This window comes from Saimiri boliviensis, chromosome 11, assembly GCF_048565385.1.
Source record: "Saimiri boliviensis isolate mSaiBol1 chromosome 11, mSaiBol1.pri, whole genome shotgun sequence".
Classification (NCBI taxonomy): domain Eukaryota; kingdom Metazoa; phylum Chordata; class Mammalia; order Primates; family Cebidae; genus Saimiri; species Saimiri boliviensis.
The window spans coordinates 18,325,464-18,352,084 of record NC_133459.1 but is presented as its reverse complement, the minus strand read 5'-3'; the positions used below and the strand labels follow the sequence as shown (position 1 = coordinate 18,352,084).

At 40.2% G+C, this 26,621-nt stretch overlaps 1 protein-coding gene across 2 annotated transcripts in view; it reads right to left on the bottom strand.

Moving 5' to 3' along the window:
• Positions 1–260: 260 nt before the first annotated feature.
• The window catches only part of OTUD3 (OTU deubiquitinase 3), a 28,352-nt gene continuing 1,991 nt past the window's right edge, over positions 261–26,621 (bottom strand). Inside the window, exons 2-8 of one of the 2 annotated variants that reach the window (XM_039474026.2) lie at positions 20,805–20,953; positions 16,877–16,989; positions 13,596–13,718; positions 6,454–6,585; positions 5,874–5,970; positions 4,210–4,394; positions 261–3,236 (exon numbers count right to left, since the gene is read on the bottom strand). In XM_039474026.2, the coding sequence (XP_039329960.1) occupies positions 3,063–3,236; positions 4,210–4,394; positions 5,874–5,970; positions 6,454–6,585; positions 13,596–13,718; positions 16,877–16,989; positions 20,805–20,953 (973 nt within the window). In that variant the 3' untranslated portion in view covers positions 261–3,062. The remainder of the gene's footprint in view (positions 3,237–4,209; positions 4,395–5,873; positions 5,971–6,453; positions 6,586–13,595; positions 13,719–16,876; positions 16,990–20,804; positions 20,954–26,621) is intronic. The other variant, XM_039474027.2, reaches the window with a different exon arrangement.

The window sequence follows — 26,621 nt, the reverse complement described above, 5'->3', positions numbered from 1 at the left end:
CCTCCTCCCATCCCACCCCACCCCACCCCCACCCCACCCCACCCCCACCCCTCCCCGACAATCACATCATTTCATCATTTCACACTGAAGGAGCTCCCTGGGGGAAGCAGGGCAGGCATAATAAATCACCCACAGAACCTGCTCCCTCCATGCCAGCTCCAGCTGCTCCACAAGGGACATCCCACTTCCCAAGCCCTCAGAATCAAATCGGCATTGGAAGTGTTTTCAGAGCTTAATAAAGAAACTACAGAAAACTTCGATTAAAATTTAAAATTCTTTCTGCCACAATTCTCAACCATACGTTGCTCCTGAAAGTGTATATTCATTATTATTGAAAAACGAAATATACATACACATTCTACCTTTCTACTATCTCCTAGTGGCAACTACACTATCTAGAAGTTATGGTTCTATGTTGTTTTAATACATCTACTTCTCTAGTTCAAAGTTGTTGCCACTAAAATTGAATCTATTTTGACCTCTAAAAAAAAATCTTTTAAAAATCCCTAAAACTTTTATATACAGTTTGTAAGAGCAGTAAGTAGCTTTGCACCACTGCTCCATCCGGTTTCTCCTGACCACACTGTAAGACAGTCCCATGTAACACATAACATAAATCTCTACCAGCCAAGCTGTAACACAGAGGTTAAGACACATTCAGTTCCTAAGAAAGAGTTCACATGAGTCCCTGTACTAGAGTAACAGCTCTGACAACAGTCATCCAGGATTACACATGCCGGGCCTCCACTCGGGATGCCAGTGAAGTAACTTTCAAGTGCACACTGAGGCAACTAAGCATATTGATTCCAACTATCTTATGCACTCCAGTGAGACTGAGGCAGTGAAGTCTAAATTCAAACCATTACCTAAGGGTATCACTCAAGTTGGATGCATGTGCCCCATTCCTAATCATTAACACACTAAACATAGACCAACTGTAACTGAAAAGCTGTGAAATAGTAATAAAAGAAAATGACTAAAGCCATTTCATTAGTTTTTTAAACCACCGTTAATATACTCCAGAAATGCTGAAGCCTATTATGGGAATTAGGTAATTTATAAATAAATGTTCCCAATATTCCTTAATAACTTTTTAGCAGCTTCTAAAACTTCTAAAACCCAACAGGGCCCAGGGCCACCTTCATTAAAGTTAAACAAAGCAATTCTATGACATCTGACAATGAGTCTCTCTGAAGTTGACTGCTAATCTGAATTTCTGGCATACAATCTTATCTTTATGAGAGGATCCGGCCTTCTGCACTCAAGCAGCACAAAACAGACAGGGAAGTGGATTCATTCAGAAACACCAAGCCAGTCAGGAATCTGCCCAGAGTTGAAAACCAAGACAACCATAGATCCTAAAGCACTGGCTCCCACCCCGTAGAGTAAGGCAACAGACACCTTTCGTTTGGGATCAGTAGAGTAACACGGCCTCAAGCTCAGGACTCTGTGATGTGCTCAGAAAAAACGCTGTACGGTTTTTTTAATCTGCTAAATTTTACGATGTACTATACCCAGGGAGAAGCCCAAACCACAATGTCCTAGGAGCAATTCCAAGAGACTACTGATGCTCCAACTACAAAAGCCACTAAAGTCAAAAAAAAAAAAAGATATCAGTAAAACTGAAGAAAGCAAATGGCCTGCTGATAAAGACAATCTCTGACAACTCCAGGGCCTGCCAACATTTTTATGGTTCTGAAATGTGAGGGGTGGAGAAGATAAAATCAACTCAGCATCAATTATTTGCCCAAGTATTGGGTTCCAAAAGACAAAGACTATTCAAGATGAGCTACGTCATACGTTACGGGTTTTAAGTTCGCATCCACATAACTCAGTTTTAGGAATGACATCTCTCCACTGCCCAAGTCTGTCTATTTCAGAACTGAAGAGTCATTCAAAGGTCTTAACCAAAGCATGTTCTCTTCCCTGATGGTCCAACAACTTCCAGCAGATGTTGGAGTTTTCCCAACTTTGAAATGCCAAACAGGGCTTAAATCAAAAGAAATGAATGTGGCATTTCATAAGATTTAATTTCCACAATACTAAGTTTAGCGACCTGTAAGGTCAAGTTACCATGTATCTCTCTGAAGGCATCTAAGTCTAGAATAGAAGGGAAAAAAATCATTATTTAAAATGTGAACAGGAAAACCCTTATTCTTCTAGGTTTCTCCTATAAAAACATTTAATTCTTTCGACTCCTCTTAGGCAGAACCCCAGGAGTTCTTCTCCTGTTACAGCTACAGACCCTGCTCTACAAACTTTCGGAATTCCAGAACTGTAACACAAGCAGCAGCATGCCATCTTCCCACTGTCAGGAAACAAATACCAAAACCCCAACACCATGGTCAACTTCCCAATAGGGCCTAGGCCTGATTAACAGTCAGCTGCATTTATCATGTGGCTTGAGTGCAAATAACTAACAGCACCTGCATCCCATCTGAAAGAATCAGGAAAGACAGAAATGCGGCTGTTCAATTTCCATCCTGACTGCAGGCCACAACCCTCATATAACTCTAGGAAAACAATTCCCGAATTATTTTCTGAGTAACTTGTATTCGAAGAAAGTAAAATCTAAACATATTCCTGAGTTGGAGATCATTTATAAGCTACCCTATATGTTAGTATCTGAAAATGAAAGAGAAACTAAGGAAACTTGTCATTCTGAATTTCTAACAATTATTCTAAACTACTTCATGAACCATTACAGCAAAACTCACCCCAAATGTTAAGGAAAGATCCTAGGGTCACTGAAGTCTTTTCAGGACAAATAAAGCCACCATTTAAAAGGTTTTTCCTGACCTATCTGCCCCTAAAACTTAGTAGTTTAATTTTGTATTACAGAATATGAATGGCTTCACTGCATTTTCATAAAACAAGACATACCACTAATAAAACTTTGAACAAAAAAGAGGCAGCTCGAAGGAAACTAACTCAGTGTTGTGGGCTCATGTGTGAGCTTTGTTGGTTGTGTTTCATTTTATAAAAGGAGGGCCTCGGTGGGAAGTCTGGCACACAGCACTCCTTTTCTAGCCGCTTCTTAAAACTCCCAGGATGCCAGAGAGTCAGATGTTGAGAGCAGCAAAGGTCTTCACCAAGGTGACCTGCGTGCTTGCTTCCGCTTCACTTCTGCTGTCCCTGTGGCCGCCTCTGCTCTCCAGGGCTTTGTGGCGGTGCCTCTCCTCCTGCCGCTTCTTCTTCTCCAGCCACTGCTGTTCTCGCCTCTGTTTGTTTGTGACCTGAGAGAGAAGGCCGCAGTAATGAGTAGGCAGCACGGTGACTCAAGCTGCCAACTGCGAGAATGGAGATGGTGGCAAAGGGCACAGATTGCTTTTCAGCAGGAACAGGGAAAACCAATCTAAGAAGCCAAAGACGATTCACTGTCCACTGCTGCTCAAATTTACATTGAAATTTGATTTTCCTTGCTGAACTAGCAAACAAAATCAGTTCCATTCTTCTCATAAACCAACTCAAGAAGACCTAAAGAAGCCAGCCCTCATCCAGCGGGAGGTAACACACACGTGTCAGAGGACACCTTTCCCCACATAATTTAATGTCCCAGGTAATTCTGACAAAATCCTCAGCAGCTTATTGTATCTTTGCCTCTGCTGTGGCTTTTTACGCTGTGTGGCATTTTGAGCTCAGAACTTCCTGGTGAAAATCTTTAAAATGATTCTAAATTCAGTAAAATGGAAGATGTCACATACTACCTGTGGGAGTGAAGGGCGGGGAGGGGGGATGTACCTTTCTGGGAAGCACTTGATAATTTACCAAAAGCCTTTAAAGATTCACATATCCATGACCTTTAACCTGTTCATTCCTCTTCTGGGATTTTATCCAAGAAAATAATGCAAAAGCCAAAGATTTATACACAAAGGTGTTCCCTGCAGATCATGGCATTCATAAAAAACATGGATAAACAAAGGAATGGCCCACACGTACAGCAATGTTAGGTGGGAAAAGGAGGCTTTTCATGTGTACACTGAGGACAACTTTAGGGCATATTTCCTTCCAATTGTCACTGCATATGCCAAACAGGACAACTGAGGTCATTCTGCTTCTTGATCAATCTTTATGCATTCCCCAGATTTTCCACACTAACTACTTTTATAAATCGTAAGGAAAATACAAATAAAATGAATCTCAAGTTCCCACCACTGTCACGGAATTATACTGGCCCACCACCTCCCCTTCTGACCCCATCTCACATACCTTTGGGGCTTGTTTTTTATTTGCTCGGTTTTCTTCACTGGGGCTGGCCCGTGCCTTATTATTTTCAGTCCTGCCTTCATTTAAGCCCTGATTTCCAAAGATCCTGGCACCACTGCCACCCTCTTCCCATAAAGGGCCACACTGCTTCGACACGCGACCACTGGGCTCAAGATTCTCTTCTGCATCTTCCAAAGAAAGATATTTCATTAAAATTGAGAAACACACAAAGAGAGTTACACAGGGTGATTACTGTATTAAATGATTACAAAATTACCTGGGTCACTAGTTCAGTCAAATGGCAAGTTAAGTTTCCTTGAGATAAATTCTAATGTCAAGACAGTGGGAAACATAGGAAGAAAACACTGGTAAAACTTGGAAGATAAACTTTAAAATAACCCACTGACCAGCCTTTTGATCAGCTTCCTACCAGCAGAGTGCTTTATTAGATAAATTATGTTTTAACATGAATTTTTCTGGGAAAATCTTCCATTTGCACCCAAAACCCAGAAAAGAAACAGGCTCTGAAGCTATGCTGTCCAATGTATTAGCCACCAGCTAGACGTGGTCATTTACATTTAAATCAAAATTAAACAACATTTAAAATGTAGCTCCCCAGTCTCACTGCACACTTGATAGGTACATGTACTAGACTGAACAGCACAGATCACTGGTGGGTGCTGTTTAAAGTCATAAAGACCTAGTTACTTACAGATTTCTAAGAAAGTACAGCCAATACATAGTAGATAATAAAGCACCCAATCACATGGAGAACTATGACGCCAGAAACAGTATCTGGCATATAATATCTGGCAATCAGTATTTATTGATGTCATTTTAAATAAATGACTTGAGAAATTAACGAGATGTTACATCTCTTTTTTTTTTTCCTTTTTTTTTTTTTTTTTTTTTTTGAGACAGAGTCTCACTCTGTCACCCAGGCTGGAGTGCAGTGGCGTGATCTCGGCTCACTGCAACCTCCGCCTCTCGGGTTCAAGCAATTCTCCTGCCTCAGCCTCCTGAGTAGCTGGGAATACAGGCATGTGCTACCACGCCCAGCTAATTTTTGTATTCTTAGCAGAGACAGGTTTCACCATGTTGGTCAGGCTGGTCTCAAACTCCTGACCTTGTGACCCTCACACCTCAGCCTCTCAAAGTGCTGGGATTACAGGCATAGGCCCCCCCAACCCAGCCCGGCCATTACATTTCTTTTCTTTTGTCTGAGTCACAAATTAAACTTGGTTCAAGTTAAAAAATAAAAGCAAAATTATCACAAGTTAATAGAAATCTAAATATTTCTATCAGAAAAACAAGGTATTTCTCTCTCCATTTTATTTTGGTTATCATTTGGGTCGTCTAAGGGGATCTGATTTCTAAACAGGATAATTCTTCCCTGATGCATCCCCCAGCACCTTGTATTCCCACCCCAATAGATACTATCACACCATTTTACCATCCACCCTCCACCCCTAAACCATACTCCCCCTGAAACAGGGCCAGGACCTAATAAAAAATGTCTATACACAGAATGTGCTCAATAAACAACTCCTAAATGAATGACAGAACAATTACCACCTGTGACTTGTGTCACCTGATTAAAAATAAATATTTGGAAAATTACCAACACAACCATTTTGAAGGCTTATAAATATTAGTCATGGACTTACTATTTCTCTTCCCCTGGTTCATCTGAAGCATGGCAATTATTGCAGATTCAATATTATAATTTTCAGCTTCCAGGTTTTGGACTATTAAATTAAAATCCTATCCAAGAAATAAACAAAAAAATCACTTCAAAACTCTGGGTATATTTTTCTACCTAGCTCTACTTCAATAATCATAAACATAAAGATGTAATAGTGAGAATCTACACAAGGTTTCAGAACCTTGTCCATTTAGAAAATGTCAATTTTCAATAAGGTCAATCCCTTGAAATAACCATTTAATGTACATTTATAAATGAATTCCCTTTATAAGACTGCATTTGTACTACTGTAAACACTTGTCAGGAAAAACTAAATCCAAACTTCCTGAGAATTTTGAGCAGTACTGGGTGAAGTCTAGGAAACAACAGGGAAATGAATAAACAGCTCTCATTAAGCCATATAAGCTAATCGAACTACAAATTTCATGGGCCTGTTTTGGCCCACAAGGTGCTAATACGCTGGAGGTGCTATGAAACTAGGACGTAACCTAGGCACAGCAACGCTTGCTTCTAAATCACTCCTGCATAACAGAAATACTAACTGAACATCCAGTGGCATTACAAACTTTCTGGACAGCATCCTCTACTTCGTCTCTCAGGTCATCTTCAGAGTCTACTCCCTTTGTCTTGATCTTTTCTCTTTTATTTGATTCATCTTGATGAAGCATCTGAAACTAAAGGAAACAAATAATAATCAGGGAACTATGTTGAAAATCAAACTGTGTTCAAAATCTTCAACCTAAGACATTCTAATCTCAAAAAATTCAGATATATAGGGAAAAACATCTAGAAACAACCTTAAGAGAACAGCAATGACTAGGCTACATTTTATCCACTCATTGTGCTTCAAGTCACAATGGAGGAATTGAAAAGAAAGGCCCAAAAGACAGAATAACTGCTCAGCAAGAAAGGCATTAGCACTCCCAAGGTTTCTAGATGTCAACACTGGCAGTAACTGCTGTCTCTGACAGCACACAGTTGTCTCAGCTGATTTTTAGAGCCGTGAGTTTCACAGAAGAGGATCCTCTATACTCGCACCTGATGAACTTTTGCACAAAAACAGTGCTGATCTTGAAGAAACCTACATACAACTTCCCTCTGGTTCCCAAGCCTTATTTGATCATCAGCACACTTAGAGGTACTGAAGCTCTTGTTTCAGCTGGACAGCCACGGGTGAGCATGACTCATCTAACCTCAGGTGCATACTAATACTACCACACTCAGGAAAACTTGTTAATCCAAATCCTAAAGCCACAAAGAACAGTTCACTTGGTGTCCATGAGACCTTTACAACCTGGGCCTTAAATCAGAAAAGCTAAAATCATCCCTCTGTAGCTGCTCAACCACCTTCTTCTTCCCATTAATGCAGGGAGATAGGTAAATGGGCAAAGACAGTTCTATTTTTCGAATGTAATAGTGGAGTCCAGCAGTGTGCAGTATATTCCTTAGAATGTTAATACAAAGCATTCTATTAAAAAATTAAACCCTAACAATTTGACAAAGAGTTACAAGAGTCTTTGACCCAGCAGTTTCACAGCTTTGACATTCAGCCAAAGGAAATAATTTCAAATAGAGAAAAGATGTATGGGCATGGCACGGTGGCTCATGCTTATAATCCCAGCACTTTGGGAGGCTGATGGGGGTGGATCACTTGACCTCAGAAGTTCAAAACCAGCCTGGGCAACAAAGTAACACCCATCTCTACAAAAAAATACATAAAGTTAATCAGTCATAGTGGCATGTACCTGTATCCCAGCTACTCAGGAGCTGAGGTGGAAGGCTGGCTTGAGCCCAGGAGGTGGAGGTTGCAGTGAGCCAAGATCACACCACTACACTCCAGCCTGGGCAACAGAGCTAGACCTTGTCTCAAAAAGAAAAAACAGAAAAGAAAAGAAAAAGAAGCAAAAGGGTTATGTAAAAGTCCTCACAACAGTGTTACTTATAGTGATGAATAACTGGGAACCCCCCAAAGGCTTTGTAATATGGACTTGGTTAAATAACCACGGAATGATGTCTTCGTTCCCACTAAAGGAAGTAGCACAACAATCACTCCCACCATTATTATTTCACAGTATTTTGGAGGTAACAGCCAAAGCAATTAGCCAAAATAAATTATAAGATTAAAAAGAAAAAAGAAATCTCTTTGTAGATGATACAACTCTATAACTGAAACAAGAGAATCAACAAAAAAACTACTGCAAACCAAAAACATTACAGCAATCATATACCTGATAAGAATCTGGCATCTAAAATATATATATAATGTGCGTGTGTGTGTGTGTGTGTATATACATATACATATATATATATATATATATATATATATATATATATATTTTTTTTTTTTTTCCCCCTGAGATGGAGTGTCGCTCTGTAGCCCAGGCTGGAGTGCAGTGGCGTGATCTCAGCTCACTGCAACCTCTGCCTCCCAGGTCCCGGTTCAAACAATTCTCCTACCTCAGCCTCCCAAGTAACTGGGATTACAGGCACAAGCTACCATGTCCAGCTAATTTTTTTTTGTATTTTTTAGTAGAGACGGGGTTTCACCATGTTGGCTAGTCTGGTCTCGAACTCCTGACCTCATGATCCACCTGCCTCAGCCTCCCAAAGTAATGGGATTACAGGCATGAGCCACCGTATCCCACCAAATCTAGAATATATTTTAAAAAGCTTTTACAACTCAAAAACAAAAAGGCAGAACCCAATTCAAAAACAGGCAAAAGGGCCAGGAGCGGTGGCTGACACCTGTAATCCCAACACTCTGAGAGGCCAAAGCGGGTGGATCACGAGGTCAGGAGTTCGAGACCTGCCTGGCTAACATGGTGAAACCCCATCTCCACTAAAAATACAAAATTAGCCGGGTGTGGTGGCACACGCCTGTAATCCCAGCTACTTGGGAAACTGAGGCCAGAGAACCACTTGAACCCGGGAGGCGGAGGTTGCAGTGAGCTGAGATTGCACCACTGCACTCCAGCCTGGGCAACAAGAACCAGGCTCCATCTCAAAAAAAAAAAAAAAAAAAAAAAAAAAAAACAGGCAAAAGACTTGAATAGGTATTTCTCCAAAGATATACAGATGGCCAAAAAGCACATGAAAATATGTTCAATGTCATTAGCTATTAAGAAAATGCAATTCAAACCTTTAAGATACTAACTAGGATGACCATTTACGAAAAAAAACAAGTGTTGGAGAGGATGAAGAGAAAGCAGAGCTTTCATATATTACTGGTGGTAAGTAAAAGAGTATAGCTGCTGTGGAAAACAGTTTCGCAGTGCCCCTCAAAGTTAAATTTAGATTTATCATACGACCCACTATTTCCACTCTGAGGTATATCCAAAAAGACTGAAAATAGGTTATTTGTGCAAATACTGGTACACAAAGACTCACAGCAGCACCATTCTCCATAGCCAAAAGGTGGGAACAACCTAAACACCCATTAACAGATGATGCACAAAAAATCATCTCTCCATACAATGGAATATCATTCAGACATAAAAAACAATGAAGTACTGATACATGCTACACCACCAATGAATCTCAAAAGCATTATACAGAGTGAAAGGAGCCACAGAGAAAAAGTCACATACTGTATAATTCTATTTGCATAAAATGTCCAGAATAGGCAAATTCATAGAGCCAAAAAAGGCAGACTGGTGATTGAGAGGGGAGAGGGGGAACTGGGAGTGACTGCTTAATGGGTATGGGGTTTTCTTTCTGGGGTGATGAAAATATTTTGGGACTGTTCAGAGGAAGTGGTTGTACAACCACCACTGTGGGTGTACTGAGTACCACTCAACTGTACACTTTCAAGTGATTCATTTTATGTTATGTGAATTTTGCCTTAATTTTTAAAAAGAGAGGGAGCTCGGTGGGATACCTAAATATGTAATTAACATTTTGTTAATTAACAGCTCTCATTGACAAATAACTAGCTAGACAATATAAAAGATCTCTTTACAATAGAAACAAAAACCACAGAACACCTAAGAATAAACTCAACAAGAAAGGGCACGATCTATATGAAGAAAATGTTCCTATGGACGACAAAGTCAATTAAATAAAAGACTCAACATCAAAAAGATGTCAGCTTTTCCTTACTCTATTAACTTAACGAGATTCCAATTTTTAAAAACTCAAAAGGGCCAGGCACAGTGGCTCACATCTGTAACCCCAGCACTTTGGGAGACCAGGGATCACTTGAGGTCAGGAGTTTGAGACCAGTCTGACCAACATGGTGAAACCCCATCTCTACTAAAAATACAAAAATTAGCCAGGCATGGTGGCCAATGCCTGTAATCCCAGCTACTCGGGAGGCTGAGGCAGGAGAATCGCTTGAACCCAGGAGGCGGAGGTTGCAGTGAGCTGAGATCGCACCACGGCACTCCAGCCTGGTGACAGAGAAAAACTCTGTCTCAAAAAAAAAAGCTCAGTAGAATTTATTTTGAACTACATATTGATGCTAACATTCATTTAAAAGAAGGAAAAAAAAAGCAAGAACGTATGAGGAAACTCTAAAAAAGAAGATTAATTATCAGTTAAAAAATTCCACCAGATTTTAAAATATACTAACTAAAACAATGAGGCATCAACATGTGAACAGGGAGATCAGTGGACCAGAACTACATGTCTAGGAACAGACCCAAATACATATGAGAATTTAGTATATGCAGAAAGAAAAAATGGCATTTTCAATCAGCCGAGAAAAGATGTATAATCAATCAGTGGTTTGGGTACAACTAGGTACCCCAACCTAGTTGTATATATATTCTGTTGTATATATCACAAGGGAAATATAAAGTTGGATCCGTAGCCTCATACCCTTACAGGAATATAAATTCCAAATGAAGCCAAGATGTTATTTTTTTTTTTTAAGTGAAAGTATGAGCTGGGTACAGAGGCTCACATCTGTAATCTCAACATTTTGGGTGGTCAAGGCAGGAGGGTCACTTGAGTCCAGGAGTTCGAGACCAGCCTGGGCAACAAAGTGAGACCCTGTCTCTACAAAAAAATAAATAATTAGCCAGGCACAGTGATACACAGCTGTGGTCCCAGCTACTCAGGAGGATCGCCTGGGCCTGGGAACTTGAGGCTGCAGTGAAACATGATCATATCACTGCACTCCAGCGTGGGTGACAGAGTGAGATCCAGTCTCAAAAAAAAAAAAATTAATAATTAAGTGAAACTATGAAAATAATAGAATAAACTATAGGAGAATTCTTTTTAACCTCAGAATGGGAAAGATTTTCCTGGTTATGCCACCAAATCAAAAGGGCATATAAGAAAATCATAACAAATTTAACCATGTAAAAATCTAAAATTCTTTCACAGCAAAGACCGAAGGAGAAAGAACAAAAAGACAAATGACAGAGTACGAAAAACTATCTGCAACTCATATCACAGACAGAGCTTAACTCCCTAATGTATAAACAGCTCCTCAAAATCATTAAGACAACTTAATAGGGAAGAAAATGAATACCATTTACAAAAAAGAAAATAGAAATACGCCTTAAACACAGGACAAGATGCATAAATAAGAAAAATGCAAATTAAAACTAGGTAAGGTAAACAATTTTTGCCCTAACAATGAAAAGGATTCAAAAATTTGGTAACACTATGTTGTCGAAGGGACAGGAAAAGAGCCATATATTCAGAGTGGGAGTTTAAACTGGTGAAATCTTGTTAGAAAGTAATTTGACAATACCTATCAACATCCTCTGATGCGGCAAGGACCTTCTAGGAACGTGTCCCGCAGACACGTGTGTGGAATGAGGTACATAAAAGGTACGGAACATTACTTGTAATAGCAAAGGGTTGGAAGCCATCCAAAAGTCCATCAGTAAGTGACTGGTCAAAAATATGACAATGCATCTACAGAACAGAACACTATATAGCCTTTAAAAAGGATATAGGAAGTTTCTTACGTACTACCATGAATTAAATCCCAAGACATGTTCAACTTAAAAAGCACAGTGCAGGATGTATGTGTGGGATGTGTAGGATGCTACAACTAGTCGGGGGGAGTGTACAATGGCAAAAGTGGAACATGTGCACATACACGTACACTTGCTTGGTATGGGAACTACGGGAGATTTTACGATATACTGATATCACTGACTGCATCCAGGGAGAACAGTGTGCCTGAAAGACAAGGGTAGGAGAGTGACCTTCACAATATATCCCATTATGTATTTTGAATTCTAATCCATGGACAGACAGGACCTATCCAAGAATTAAAATTGCCCCGCACTGTGGCTTCCAACACGCTGGGAGGCCAAGGCTGGAGGATCACTTGAGCTCAGGAGTTGGAGGGCTGCCTGGGCAACATAGTGAAATCTCACCCCTCAAAAAAATTAGAAAATTAACCAAGCGGCCGGGCACGGTGGCTCAAGCCTGTAATCCCAGCACTTTGGGAGGCTGAGGCAGCTGGATCACGAGGTCAAGAGATCAAGACCGTCCTGGTCAACATGGTGAAACCCCGTCTCTACTAAAAATACAAAAAATTAGCTAGGTATGGTGGCACGTGCCTGTAATCCCAGCTACTCAGGAGGCTGAGACAGAAGAATTGCCTGAACCCGGGAGGCAGAGGTTGCGGTGAGCCGAGATCGCGCCATTGCACTCCATCCTGGGTAACAAGAGCGAAACTCCGTCTCAAAAAAAAAAAAAAAAGAAAGAAAGAAAATTAACCAAGCATGGTGGCACACACCTGTAGTCCTAGCTACTCAGGAGGCTGAGGTGGGAGAATCGCTTGAGCCCAGGAAGACAAGGTTGCTGTGAGACATGATGGTGCCACTGCACTCCAGCCTAGGCAACAGAGCAGAGCAAGACCTTATCTCAGAAAATAAATAAAATTGCTTAAAAAACAATGGCTGTGGATAGTGTGTAAAAACATGAGAAAAGGTTTATTTGATAATGTTAATTTTTAAAAACAGGAAACAAACCTATATAAATACAATGTCAACCATGTTTTAATGGATTAAATAACTGAAAGGAAATCTACCAAAACAGTAACAAAATTTACATTCAGGTAGCTGAGTTGACTTTGTGCGCTTTTTATTTTCTTCTTTACCTTTCCTATATTTTTTAGATTTCGGATAAGCAGCATGGATTAAGGCACATGTGGCTGCTCACGCCTGTAATCCCAGCACTTTGAGAGGCCGAGGTGGGCATATCACCTGAGGCCAGGAGTTAGAGATCAGCCTGACCAACATGGAGAAACCCCGCCTCTACTAAAAATACAAAATTAGCCAGGTGTGTGGCACACGCCTGTGATCCCAGCTACTCGGGAGGCTGAGGCAGAAGAATCGCTTGAACCCAGGAGGCTGAGGTTGCAGTGAGACCAGATCAAGTCATTGCACTCCAGCCTGGGCAACAAGAGTGAAACTCCATCTCAAAGAAAAAAAGCATGATTAATCTTAAAACATAAAAATAATTTTAAAATTCTATGTATCTTATACGCACACAATCGTACCTATCAGCTATTAGGGAAAGCAAAAAAACAAGAAGCAATTTTATCTGTCACTCTCACCTAAACTAAAAAATAAAAACATATTTTTAAAATCAGGCCCACAGATTCTTAATGCCAACTTTCCACAAAAACATCACTGGCTTTTCGCTCCAAAAAGACAGCTCTCGACCTGTTTCCTTCAGGGCTGAGAATAAGGAAGAAAACCGAGGCCTCACTCACATCCGTCTGGAGATGCGCAGGTGCCTCTGAGTTGTCATTGATCCTCCGAACACTGTCGTAGTGCTCTCCATACCGATATGCGATGTGTAACTCCCGCACGCTGCTCTTATCTGTACCACGAATCTGTAGCCAAAAAAAAAAGGGGCCCTGCTAGTGAGGATCTATCTGACACTGTCAACTTCTGAAGAGAAATGCCCACCTGGACTACTGAGGAAGCCCAGTCAGCAGTTCTATGCAGAGACGAACTGGGCACATGCCTGGGATATGTCACAAGCAATTTCCAAACTATCTCCTTCCTATGCCTGTAGACTTCTATGTGCTTATGTAATATGTAATTCTATGGAAATAAATCCATGTAAGAAATTCAAAAACCAGAGGCAGACTTGCAATGAAGTTAAATAAGCTTAAGCTTCAGAGACTTTAGTACCTCTTAGCCCCTCTAATGCACAAGTCCCTTCTAGGGCAGAAGGCCCAGGGGCAGATCCAGATTTGTTGAGCTTGAAGCCCTAACTATGTGAAGGCTCTCAGACGAAAAAAATGCAAAATTACAAATATAAAATTGGTGGATCCTCTCCCAAGACCTAGAAAGGGAGTCAAACAAATGAGTGACCTGACACTTCGTTAGCTTCACGGTAAATCCACCCCTTTCTTTAAAATGAAAATAGCATTTTCTGTTAACAAGTAAGTGAGAAACATTATCAACAACAAACCCAAATCTCCCACCTACATCAATTTCAAAACAAAATTATATACAGTAAAGTAGAACTGCTGCACTGCTCAACCCTGGAGGCACCACTCACAAGATATTCTATGTGAACTACACCCCTGATGCACCCAAGAATGGGGCTCCCTAGAGTCGTGAAGCCCTAAGGTCTGGGCATACCCCAAATAAAACCGCCAGCTCCACAGAAACTCTCATTCTGACTCTGTCCCTTAGAAAGCCCAGTAACTTTGTTTAAACTCCAAAATATCAGCACATTCTTTTTACTGAAGGTCACAGGTAATAAGATACTACCCTTAATTTAAACAGTATCCGTGGTCTAAAAACACACCAAAAACCATGGAACAGGAACTACACAAGGCTAGATGTCAGTAATATGGACGGTTTCTCCGGTAGAGTACGCAGACCTTAAGTGCAGAGGGTCTGGTTTAGACACATACAAAATAGAGAGAGCACCATTTGTCTCCCAGAAGAGCAATGGGAAAGGAAACAGTCTATTAGAATCTTTGAATGACATAATCTCTAAAGTACTTACATGCTTAATAGTATACAAACATTATGAATAGAAAAAATAACTGGAGGAATATTCACCAAACTTGTTAACTGTGACTTTCATGGGCAGATTACAGACGACTTGCATGTTCTATGTTACACACATCTAGATTGTTCACAGGAGAACACGTTCCAATTATAACCAGAAAAAAAATGTAGGTGTCTATATCTCCATTGTGTGGGTATAAATCTACTCTTTATTAATGCAAGAGCTCATAACCATGACAGTAGCAACCAACGGAGTTTTAGTTCTTAAATTTTATGAGATGCTTCACTGGGGTAGGAAGACACAGGGGATACCAATGGAAATATTAATAAATTTATTTTAAAAATATATACTTACAATGTTCAGGAATTTATGAAAGAGAACACTACAGAAATAAATTTGAAAAAAAAAAATATCAATGCAGAACTGTCTTCCACAACTACCTAGGTAACTAAGAAACTTTGGGAAAAAAGTCACCAATGGAGGAAAAGGAAAGCTGATTACTGAGTTGGTGCTATTTTCCTGCAAAATGAGGATCATTATGCTGTGTATTCAAATGATTTTGATAATTTCTGCCAAAGAATGTAAGTTTAATAGCAAAAAATTAGAACAAAGGGGTAACCAGTATTCTTGCTCAAACATCACCCTTAGAAAAGAGAGCCCCATGGAAAATATGATAGCTCTATCTGGTGTCGGGACATCCGCAACACTGCCCCAAAGAACACACACAGATACTGTTTCACTCCTGCTCATTCTATCCCCATAAGGTAAAACTTCTCACCATCTCTGGAGTATCTTATTTTGTTGTAGCATGATTTTGTTAAAACGACACTGTGCCAGGGACAAAAGGCTAGTTTAATATGACATTCTGGAAAGGCAAAACTGTAAGGACAAATCAGAGAACGGCTACAAGAGGCTGGGTATTGGGGGAGGGGGCCCGTGACTACAAAGAGTCTGGAAATAACTTTTTGGAGAGTAGACTGGTCTGTGTGTTATAGCGGTGGTGGTTACACAACTGCGTTTGTCAAAACACATAGACCTATACACTTGGAAAAGGATGAAGTTTGCTACATGTAAATTTTATCCTTATAAACCTATTTTTGATCAGCAAATGCTGTGACAGAGCAATTTACAAAGGAATATATGCAGGTGCCATATTAAAAAAAAAAAGGCACTGTTACCTTTATGCTAATAATATATAAGGACAAAGAAGTGTGCGTATATATGTTAGTATGGATACATGTGTGTATGTGTTTTAAATGTGTGTAAAAACATTGTGGTATGTTCCTTTCTAGTTATGTATCAGTGTTTTTGTTGTTGCTTTTTTAATGAGTGAGAGGTTCTTATGTTGCTCAGGTTGGCCTGGAACGCACAGCCTTGCCTCCTCAAGCGCCACGACAACTGGCCAGAGCCACCGCGGCTCCCCGTATCAATGTTTTTTATAGCCAAGTGTGTGTGAAGGACAGAAATACTCACTAAAACATTAACAGCAACAATCTCCCTCTGGGTGATTTAGTAAAATTTTAAATATAATTTTTAATAAAATATTTTTGTTGCCTTTATGAGCTTTTTCAATTTTCTAACTTTTCTACAATTACTGTATTTTAACTTTTTTAATTAGAAAAAGTGAGAAATGGGGGAGTGGTGCAGCAGGGCAGGGTGGGTAAGAGATGAACTGAAATCACACACCGTCTTTAGGAGCTGAGGTGCAAAGCAACACGCAGCACTCTGACTTCAGGGGGTGGTAGCCTATGTTTCCACATTAGGTTCTCTGCCCTCAACCTGCCTAATTAGCCCAATTAGATGCTCGAATAATATTTAGAGCATCTATAAAGATTTCTAAATTATACTCCAGACTCCATTTGTACATAGCACAGGGATTACTTCTGAGCCACCACAAGATTCCTGTCTTTGGTTACTCTGCATAATTCAATGTCACAGGTCAAGCCCCATCATCTTTGGATATTCCAAAGCTGATTTGTAAATACAAGCTTAAGATAAATGTTTAAATAGGTGACCTACCTGCCACAAAGGGGCATTAAGTTGATGAATCACTACATTCAACTGATGATTTCTTGCAAAGGCTACAATTGCATCATTGCCAGCAAAAGTACCAGGCTTTGCCAAACTGGCCACTGCATGGAAATAGAAAAGAAAAATGAAGTCTTTACAGCGGAAAAATCCAAATGCAAACGTGCTTTGGTATTTACTTATATTCCAAATAATGAGAGACAAGGATATATACAGTATCTGAAAAGTCCATTAATTTTGTCAGAGTCTAGGAATTTAGCTAGTTGAACAACACAAAGACTGCTACCCAGAAGAACGCTAGTCATTCATAAAGCAAGGACCCATTTATTTATTCCTTCAATGTCTGCCGATTACTTCCAATGTGCTAACTCAATAAAAGGCAGTGGAAACATAACAAACACAATAATCTTAGCAGCTTGCATCAGAGAATGGTTATTATGTGTCAAGCGCTAGTCTAATCAAGTCTCATACACAAGTACTATTATACACACCATTTTATACATGAGGAAACTCAGATGCAGAATGGCTGAAAACTGTGCCAAGGTCACAGAGCCGGTACACAGAGGAGGTGAGGTTTCACTGAGGCAACCTAATGCCAAGGTCCTGGCTCTTGGCCACTCGATCCATTTTCCCTCATGGACTTTATAACCGGTGAGGGGCAAACAAGATAGGCACTGATGATGCATAAGTACCTCGGGAAGGGCATGTGTAGTAAGAATCTGGCCTTGCCCAAAGCGAGGTCTGGCCTTTATCCTGGGCTCCTGGGAGGTCACTTCTAACACTCCAGAATTCCCAAAGGTGATGGGAGTGTCTGCTATTCATGATGGGCCCCTCCACCACACCTGGTATCAGCCCTTTGTGGTGGTGATCAGGTGAGGGGGGAGACTGAGTTCAACCATTCATACAAACAATAAATCGATAAGCAAAACAAAACAAAAACTTCTGGACACCAAAGTTGGGGTGAGCTTCCCCAGGTGACAATATTCTGTGTGTACCATCACACACAGATGCCAGGAGGAGAATATGCCCTAAAGTAAACAGAAGCTTCTAGTTTGGAACCTTTCCAGACTGCCCTATGTATCTCTTCCTTTGGCTAGTATTGATCTGTATCCTTTCCCTGTAACAAACCGCAACAGCTTTCAGTGAGTTCTGTGAGTCCTATTACCATATTATGGAACCTAAGGGTGGTTCTGAAACACTCCCAACTTGTAGATGGTATCAAAAGTTGAGGGAAGTCTTGCAAGGACTGTGCTCTCAAAACCCTGCAGTTTGGCTAATTCCAGGTGGTGAACATAAGCCAAAGTGGAAGTGAGGAGGGGGAGGTAAGGTGTAGCAGATGAGCTTCTCGGCTGAGACAAATAAGCTAATAAGCTAATACTCAAAGGACAAGGAGGAGTTAAAACAGGAGAAATGGATGATGTTCCAAGAAGGGGCAAGACAGACAGGAGAGGGACACAGAGAAAACTCTAGTATGGCAGGAACTGGGCATGCTGAAATGGAAGGGTGGAGGAAGTGAGAAATGTTGGGGGGAATGGCAAGACCTGAGGACAGAGAAATAAGAAAATCCCAGGTCATGAAGAATTAAAAAGTCTGGGCTTTATCCTGAGGTCAATAGGGAGCCACCAACAGGTTTCAGACGGAGGAAAAACACATTCAGAGCCCACTCTGGTTGTAATGTAGAAAACTGACTGAGGGAATCCAAAGACAACGATACCAAACAGTACTGAGGAAATCTAAGCAAATGGCCACAGAGGTCTGATCTTTCAAGGTAGTAGCAGTGAAAGAAAAACTACTGAGTTAGAGTGATAAGATGTAATGAATGGATTTGAGGAGGGAGGAAGATGAGAATTAAGAAAGCCAGGTTCTGATCTGGGTATCTGTACAGTTGGGGGAAAGATGTTGCCGATTCTCTGAAACTGCAGTCTACAAAGAAAGAATAATCCTAAAGATACAGCCAGATGCAAGGGCGACCAGGTCCTCACCAGTCTAGTGAACCATTCATTTATTTATTCATTCAACAAATACTTTATGATGCCTATCAGATGCCGGGCACTGCCGCACTGCAAAACAAAGACATGGTCCCTGCCCTCAAGAATCTCACAGTACGAGGTAGGCAGACTGACATTAAAAACAGGTAACTAGGACTCAAGACTGATAAATGTAATAAGCCAAGCCTTCAACTGACACACAAAGAGAATGTGCAGACTTCCAGGTTTCTTTTCATTTCTGCTCTGGCCGTCAAAGCCACTTTTCACTTCTGTGATGCTAAAACTCTTATGCAACTCCAAGCAACAGGCATGCGTAGAGACATTTCAAGAAAACACCTTTCACTGTTCGTCTAAAGTGACTGTCACCTTGGCAACTGAAGATTTAAGTTCCCTATCCTGTAACACCTCCAAATCCACCATGTCATCTTCACTGACAGTGTTCAAAGTAGAGTTTCACATCGCAAACGAAAACGCTGTTTCATCCAAAATGACATTTTAATTGAATTAATGACACAATTCATTTCATACAGCACTAAACTACAAAATTTGTCCCATATATATACATTTAATTTTTAAACTGCTGACTATCGGGTAAACTGTGCCTATCTGCTAGCCAAAAAGTAATCCCAGGAAGAGGGATCATCTGAACTCAGGGACTGGTACAAACCGCCCACTGGAAGTTTTGCTGCTCTGTGTCTGGTGCCTAATGAGTAAGTTACTTCCTAGTGAGGAATGGGAAAGGCTTTGTGATCACTGATAGCTTTCCTCCTGAATGTTTCCCACCTGCTGGCCTCCCTCTTGCTTACAGCCACCTACCATTCCCTAAGCAGAAACTTCAGAAGGACCCTTGTCTCCTTCCTCTACCCTCCTCACCTCCAATGCGTCCTGTCAATTACACTGCCACAGTGTGGCTCGGTTTGGGCCTTACTCATTACCCTGCCTTGACGGAGACCTCCTCTACTCTCATCTGGCCAATGTGGAGAGCCTTCTAACTAGTCTCCCTTCTGAGTCTCTCCCCATCCATTCTTGACATGGCCTCCAGAGTTAGCTCTCTAAAACACAGGATCAATTCTCTTTCCTGATAAGAGACAGAAAAGTCTATAAGCCCGGAGATGAAAATGCCAATTGTAAAACCTATCAGCAGTGAGCACAGTAGATCCTCAGTAAATATTTGTTAAAATTAAAGTTTACAAGTTCATATGCATTTTCTATAAAATCCGTGCCTATTAAATAGGAACCAATTAAAATCACTGACTGAACTGCCTCAAAGAAAACAGATTGTGTTTGGGGTTTTGGTGAGAAATTAACATGACTTTATTGGTTTTTCTAATTTTAAAAGTAATACATGATTATCTAAAAGTCAGAAAAAGTCTACAGAAGATAATTTAAAATACCATAGTTCCACCATCCCCAGATGGCTAACGCTTACTAAGAGCTTATTTTAATTGTGTTATCTAATTTAATCTTTACGAAAAAACCCTATAAGATAGATGCTATTATTATCTCCCTTCTATAGAAATTTAAAGAGAATGAGTAATTTCTGAAAAATAAGTGAAGCTAAGAATTAACAAACAAGTTAGTATCTTTCAGACTTTTTCTACTGGGCCTATATGTGTATGCCTTTTAAAAATAGGATCAATCTGTACGCACTATTTTATAGCCTGCACTTCCCACCCCACTAAGAAGTCATCAAAAGCTTTTCAGATCAATTAACATCACCATGTTTATTAAGGGCAAACACAGTAATAACTACTGATCCCCAACTACCTAGCATGCCGCCAATGACCGAGTAGGCAAATAAGTATTTGTTGAATCAATGAATGTCATGACTTATATAACCAAACACTGGGCTGGGAGTGTGGAGGATGCTAGGGGACGTAATTCCCCAATACGTGACTCCGGAAGGATCCAATATCCCACAGTGAACCTACCATGCTTCTCAAAAGGAATGTCATCTTCTACAAAGGGTTCAAAATCTTCCCGCTGCTTTATCATGTAGTCCACCGTCTCCTGCCTGTGCTTGAGGTGATTTCGTGAGTGTCCCTCCAATTGATCACCAAGAGCTCTGAACAAGCAATTGCTGTCAAAACAACAACATGGGTCAAGACCTTTCAAAAATGAACTTAGTTCATCTAAAATATGCTTGATGCCAATTATCCACGGAAATATTTTGTGCCCACAGATGTAAAGCCTCAACTCTAATAGTCCAGAATTCTTCCAAGACCCAGAGGGACAGCACAAGGGCATATTCAACCAAATTACCTCCTTGAAAGGCAGCAAACAAGGATTTTATTCCCCACGTACCAGCTGGCTGACTCAGGAGAGTCATTAAACTTCCCCAGGTCTCAGCTGCTTCAACAAGTGGAGCTGTTGATATACTAACCACCTGACTATAAGGTTCAGACCTTAATAGGCCAGTCCATGTCTAAGGGCTATGATTCACAGATCCTCTTCCAAAATGATGGCTTAATACTGCCTCTTTCCTGAAACAAGTTCCACTACAGCTGCTCAGCTAAGTAATCATTCATTTAACAAAGAGTACCCGAAAAACAACAATTTGTCAAGCTCCCGATACAAACAACTGAACTCAACACTCTGGGTCCTAAGAACAAAGTGGAGAAAGTCAGGAGAAAGAAAGCACTTGGACAACAGTTGCACTGTGAAAAGACATTTCCTCCTTGCCTCCTCATCTGTCACCCAGAGAGCAACAATGCCATTGTTATTCCTGCCAAATGAAAACTTTAAACACCATATTTTGTTTCTCTCAAATTAAAATACTGGTAATGAACAGTAAGAGTTATCTTTACTTTCAAACCCCTCAAAGGCTTCTGAATTTCAAACTATATCACACAGAGGCTCAGATACAGAGACTGAAACAAGACAAATACAATCTGGTATCCTTAAAACCATGGAAATAAACAATTCTGAAGCCAAACAGTTGCCTAAATGAAACTCTTTATCCCGTTTCTAAATGAAAAACTATGATACTCTAATTCCAAAATATAAACTCATCACTTTCAGAAAGATTTCATGTCTAAATGTGTACGAGAAAAGGAGGTTTTGTTTTTCAACTCAGAAAAGTGAAATTTCAACAGAAAGCTATAGAAAGGCAGGAATCTCGTCTAATGTTTAAGAAAATATACTCTTTTTTGGGGGGGGCAGGGGAAGGGAGAATTAAGACAGATTCTATAAATTAAAAAGCAAGAAGCTTTGCAACAATCTAAGGTAAGATTCTAGAAGGGACTGGAATATAGAGTTCTATAGGCTAGACAGAGGTGTCCTGCTAAAATCTGATAATGGTAGTCTTTTTTTAACCACAGAGAAAAGTAAGCTAATGGATAAAAGAATTTCAATTTCAAACTTTTCTCTCAAACTTTTCTTAAACCTTTAGCATCTGTCACCACTAGTCTCTTCTCGAATCTAGTTTAAGAGATGTGATTTATCACAAATTTATGTGTTTAGTTATTTTACATTTAATGTACCAAAATTCATGGTATTCTACAGTTACACATTTGCTAAGAACTTTTAACAACATGAGTAAATTTTCTCCAGAAAAGCCAAAAAAGTAGGTGTAAAACTGTATATGCCACATGAGCTCAACCATGTTCATCTACATGCTATACACGAGCACAGGCATAAAAACACACACAAATCTATGCCAAGAAAATACACAGAAACCACCACCTCCTAAATCATCCGTACAATGTGCCAGGGACTGTTCTAAACACATTGTATGCATTAAACATGTTTAGTCCTCACAACTCTGAGACAGGTCCTATTAACAGCTCCCAGGGGAAACCTGCCCAAGGTCACAAAACTAGTGAGTGGTAGGCCCAGGACCCAAGTCCAAACAACCTGGCTCTCACGCAAATGTCAACCCCAAAATGACAGCCATAGCTGCCCCTGGGTAGTAGAATGAAGAGTAATGTATAAGAGTAATTGTTACATTTTTTAATATGCTTTTCTATACTTCCCAAACCTTGAAATCACTAAAAGCAAGTCAAAATAGACAAATCACTTCCTTTTCTGACAGGATTACAAGGTAATGAACAAATGCAACAGTGACCTGGGTTTCCTTAGGGGAGCCCAACAAGAGCACTCAAGAAACTCAAGAGCTCCACTGCCTGGGCCAATTCCTGAGTTCACAATCTCACCCACAACCTACAGCAGGGCTTCTCACTCTCCACACTACTGATGTTCCAGGATCATTTTTTGTCATGGGAGGCCATCCTATGCACTGTAGGAAGTTTAAGAGACTACTTGGCCTCTGCCATTAGCTGCCAGTAGCACATCACTACCTTCCTCCCCATCAGCTGTGACAACCAAAAATGTCTCCAGACACTGCCAAATGTCCCCTGGAGGGCAAAATCATCCCTGCTTGAGAAGCACTGTGCTATAGGGATATATGTCAGCTCTTGCATTTGAGTTCACAAAAACAACCAATTATATAAAGAGCATGCAAATGTTTTGAGTGCACAATAATTTAGTATTAGACAATCTTGTAACACAGGCACCAAAAAACCTAATGTGCTCTCTAGGCTGCAGTAATAATAGTAAATGTGCAGAAAAAGGAGAAGGTATTGTTCTATTCTTTGAGGTCAGACTATAGTTAGGGTACTGGGTACCATTCTAGCTACTGTATTTTACGAGAGGTATGTTCAGATAAGATGATGTGGCTTTAAATACAATATGAAGAACTATTAGTGATGTTTAGCCTAAAGAGGGCCCAGGGGGACACAATCAATACCTCCAACTGTAAGGTGAAATTAAAATTATACTTGTATACTAAAACTAAAACCTGGAAGCCATAGAGACATAGACTTTGGCAAATAAAAGGTAATTTTACCTTAGCTCTACAGAGGTAGACTGTATAGACTCATGATTTTGCGAATTTCTATAACTAGCAATTCACAGCAATTGTCTAGATATGTGTTAATTGTGACTGCCAACCGCATGTAACTACCAAGCACCTGACGTGGCTATTCCACAGTGAGACGTGCTATCAGTGTAAAATACTAGATTCTGAAGAGGTCATAAAAGCAAATATAAATCATTAATCATTTTTATATTGAATTCTATGTCAAAAATAGTAATATTTTAGATATAACAGCTTAAATAAAGTACACTAAAATTAATTTCAACTGTTTCTTTTTAATGTGGCTACTGGAAAAATGTAAATCACAGATGTGGTTCACATTCCATTTCCATCGGACAGCACTGATCTAGATCACTGATTCTCAAAGTGTGTTCCTTGACTTGGAATATCAGTATCCCCTGGGAACTTGTTAGAAATGAAACTCCTGGGCCCCCACACAGGCCTGCTAAATCAGATATTCTCAGGTTGGGGCCCAGGAATCTAGCCCTTCCAGGTGTTTTCCCTAGCACTCCAGGTGGTCATGTTGCATGCTAAAGTTTAAGAAACACTAGTCTAGAATCTAGACTCTAAATCGGTCATTTTCAATTACGGATGCATGTAAGAATCATGTGTGAACCTTTAAAAAAAAAAATCAATAACCAGGCCCCCACTCTAAGATTCTGATGTAGTTGATCTAGAGGAGAGCACAGGCCCAGAATTTTTTCAAAAGTTCCTCCCCAGATATTCCAGTATGGCACCCAGCTGAAAACCACTGAGCGAAGCACAAAACATACCACTGCTGTTCAGGTGATACAGGCACTAATTAGACAAGATGACATGTGAATGCCCTTCTACTATTATGACCCTACAATATTAACAACAAAACTAAAATAAAAAAATAAAACTACTTGTTAATAATCAAGATAAATAGCTAAAATGAGGGACTCTTCAACGTTTTACGTTTAGAACACTGCTAATGAGTAATGTAATTTAGAACTACGTTTAGTAAGATACAACTAGATATAGTTCAGAGGGATAGTATCATCCTGCCTAATACAGTTATACATTCTTTTCACACTACAGCCAATCATGTTTTCAAGGACAATGTCAAGGTTAAACTAGTTCTTGTTTTGAAAAATGAATGCAATTTATGTGGGTCCACCTCCAGACAACACACCAAATATGAAGCTGGTCTCGGACACATTACAAAACCCCCTAAGTAGCTCCCTAATTAATCTATGCTAAGCTGACTCAACCCATGTAAAGGCTATATTACAAGACACTGGCTAATTCATCCCTAAACTTACTCTCAGGTTCCAGAATGCTACAGGTACCATTCTGCCAACAATGAAGATGCCTATAGCTAGATACCATACCAGGCTACTCCAGACTGCACAGATCTGAATGACAAGAGGGAAGGCTAGAGACGCCAACTAGTTTGGAATAGTCTTTAACTTCATTATATTTCACCCTGAGTCCTTAATAAATATTAATAAAAGAATCTGTTGACACCTGCCAACCCACCACATATATAGGAAACACCATCCCCTGCAGTGATAAAGTCTGCCATCACCATATTCGAAAGGACTACGATACTGAAGAGGGCTGAACCACAGGCATCTAATGGTACTCAGGTGAGGCACTTGTGAACAGAAGGTGGTTACCTTCTTGAAGCCCACACAAGAGGAAATATCACTATCATTTTATCTAACACTGTCCAAAGAACAGGGACCTTAGAAGAGAGACATAAGCACTCCAGTCAAACCAGTCTCTGCAGCCTAGCTTCATTGTCCGTTACTTCTACTCTTGTGCCCTACACTACTGTCCCCCTGAACAACCTGTGGATCTCCCAAAAATAACGTGTCCTTGTGCCTCTGTATATACTCCTCCTCAGAGGGGAACGTCCTCCTGGTGTACTCCTATTGGTCCTTCAAGACCCAATCAGAGTATGATCCACTTTGACAGGCATCTAGCAGTGTATTCAATGAATATTTACCAAACGAATGAGAAGGCCTTCCTGACCAATTCATAGAGTGGTAGCCTTTTCCTTATCAATAATACCACTATAATCAGTCACTGTTCCTAAAAATATATCAAACTATATTTTAATTATTTGTATCATTTGTTCTCAAAGTGTAGCCCAAGGGACTGGAGATGTGGGAAGGTCTCTGATACTCTTTCAGGGTATCCATGAGTCGAAAACTAAGATGTAATTTACCCTTTTCATTCTCATTCTCTCACAGTGGAGTTTTCCAGAGGCTACCTGATATATGAAGTTATCACTCTGACAGCTAATGGAATGTGTTGTGTATTCTTGTTTTAAAACTTTTACTTTCTAATAAATACTCACAGCTATAATCCATAGAAAGAAAAGCTCTTCAGGTTCCTCAGTAATTTTTAAGAATGCAAAGAGATCTTAAGACCAAAAAGGCTGAGACCCACTGTCACAAGTTTCTACCCTAGGCTATATATGAAGTCCTTAAGTATTTTAGTCATCAACATATTCCCAGCACCCTACTTAAGGTGTGCTAAATTAACTTGAGAAGTATGCTCTGTGTGTATGGGGGTGCAGGGGTAGGGAGAAGTAGCACCCCCAAAGTTTCATAACCTTATGAAAGCCCCCTCAAGAGTTTACAACTCCCTGTGCTGATTCCTCCTCTTAAGTAATCATCTGCTGAGCACTTCAGTTTCCTGCGCACGCTGACATTGAGAATACCATACCCAGTACAGCAGGCACAAGCAATCCAATCATTAGCAAGGAAAAGCCCCCATGTCCCACGCTAATTCCATTGTATTCAATTGGTATTTTAGCTTATATAACAGCGTCTTGTGCTTATGCTTAGGCTAGCTGGCCTCCCTCTATTTTATTTATATATATATATATATATATATT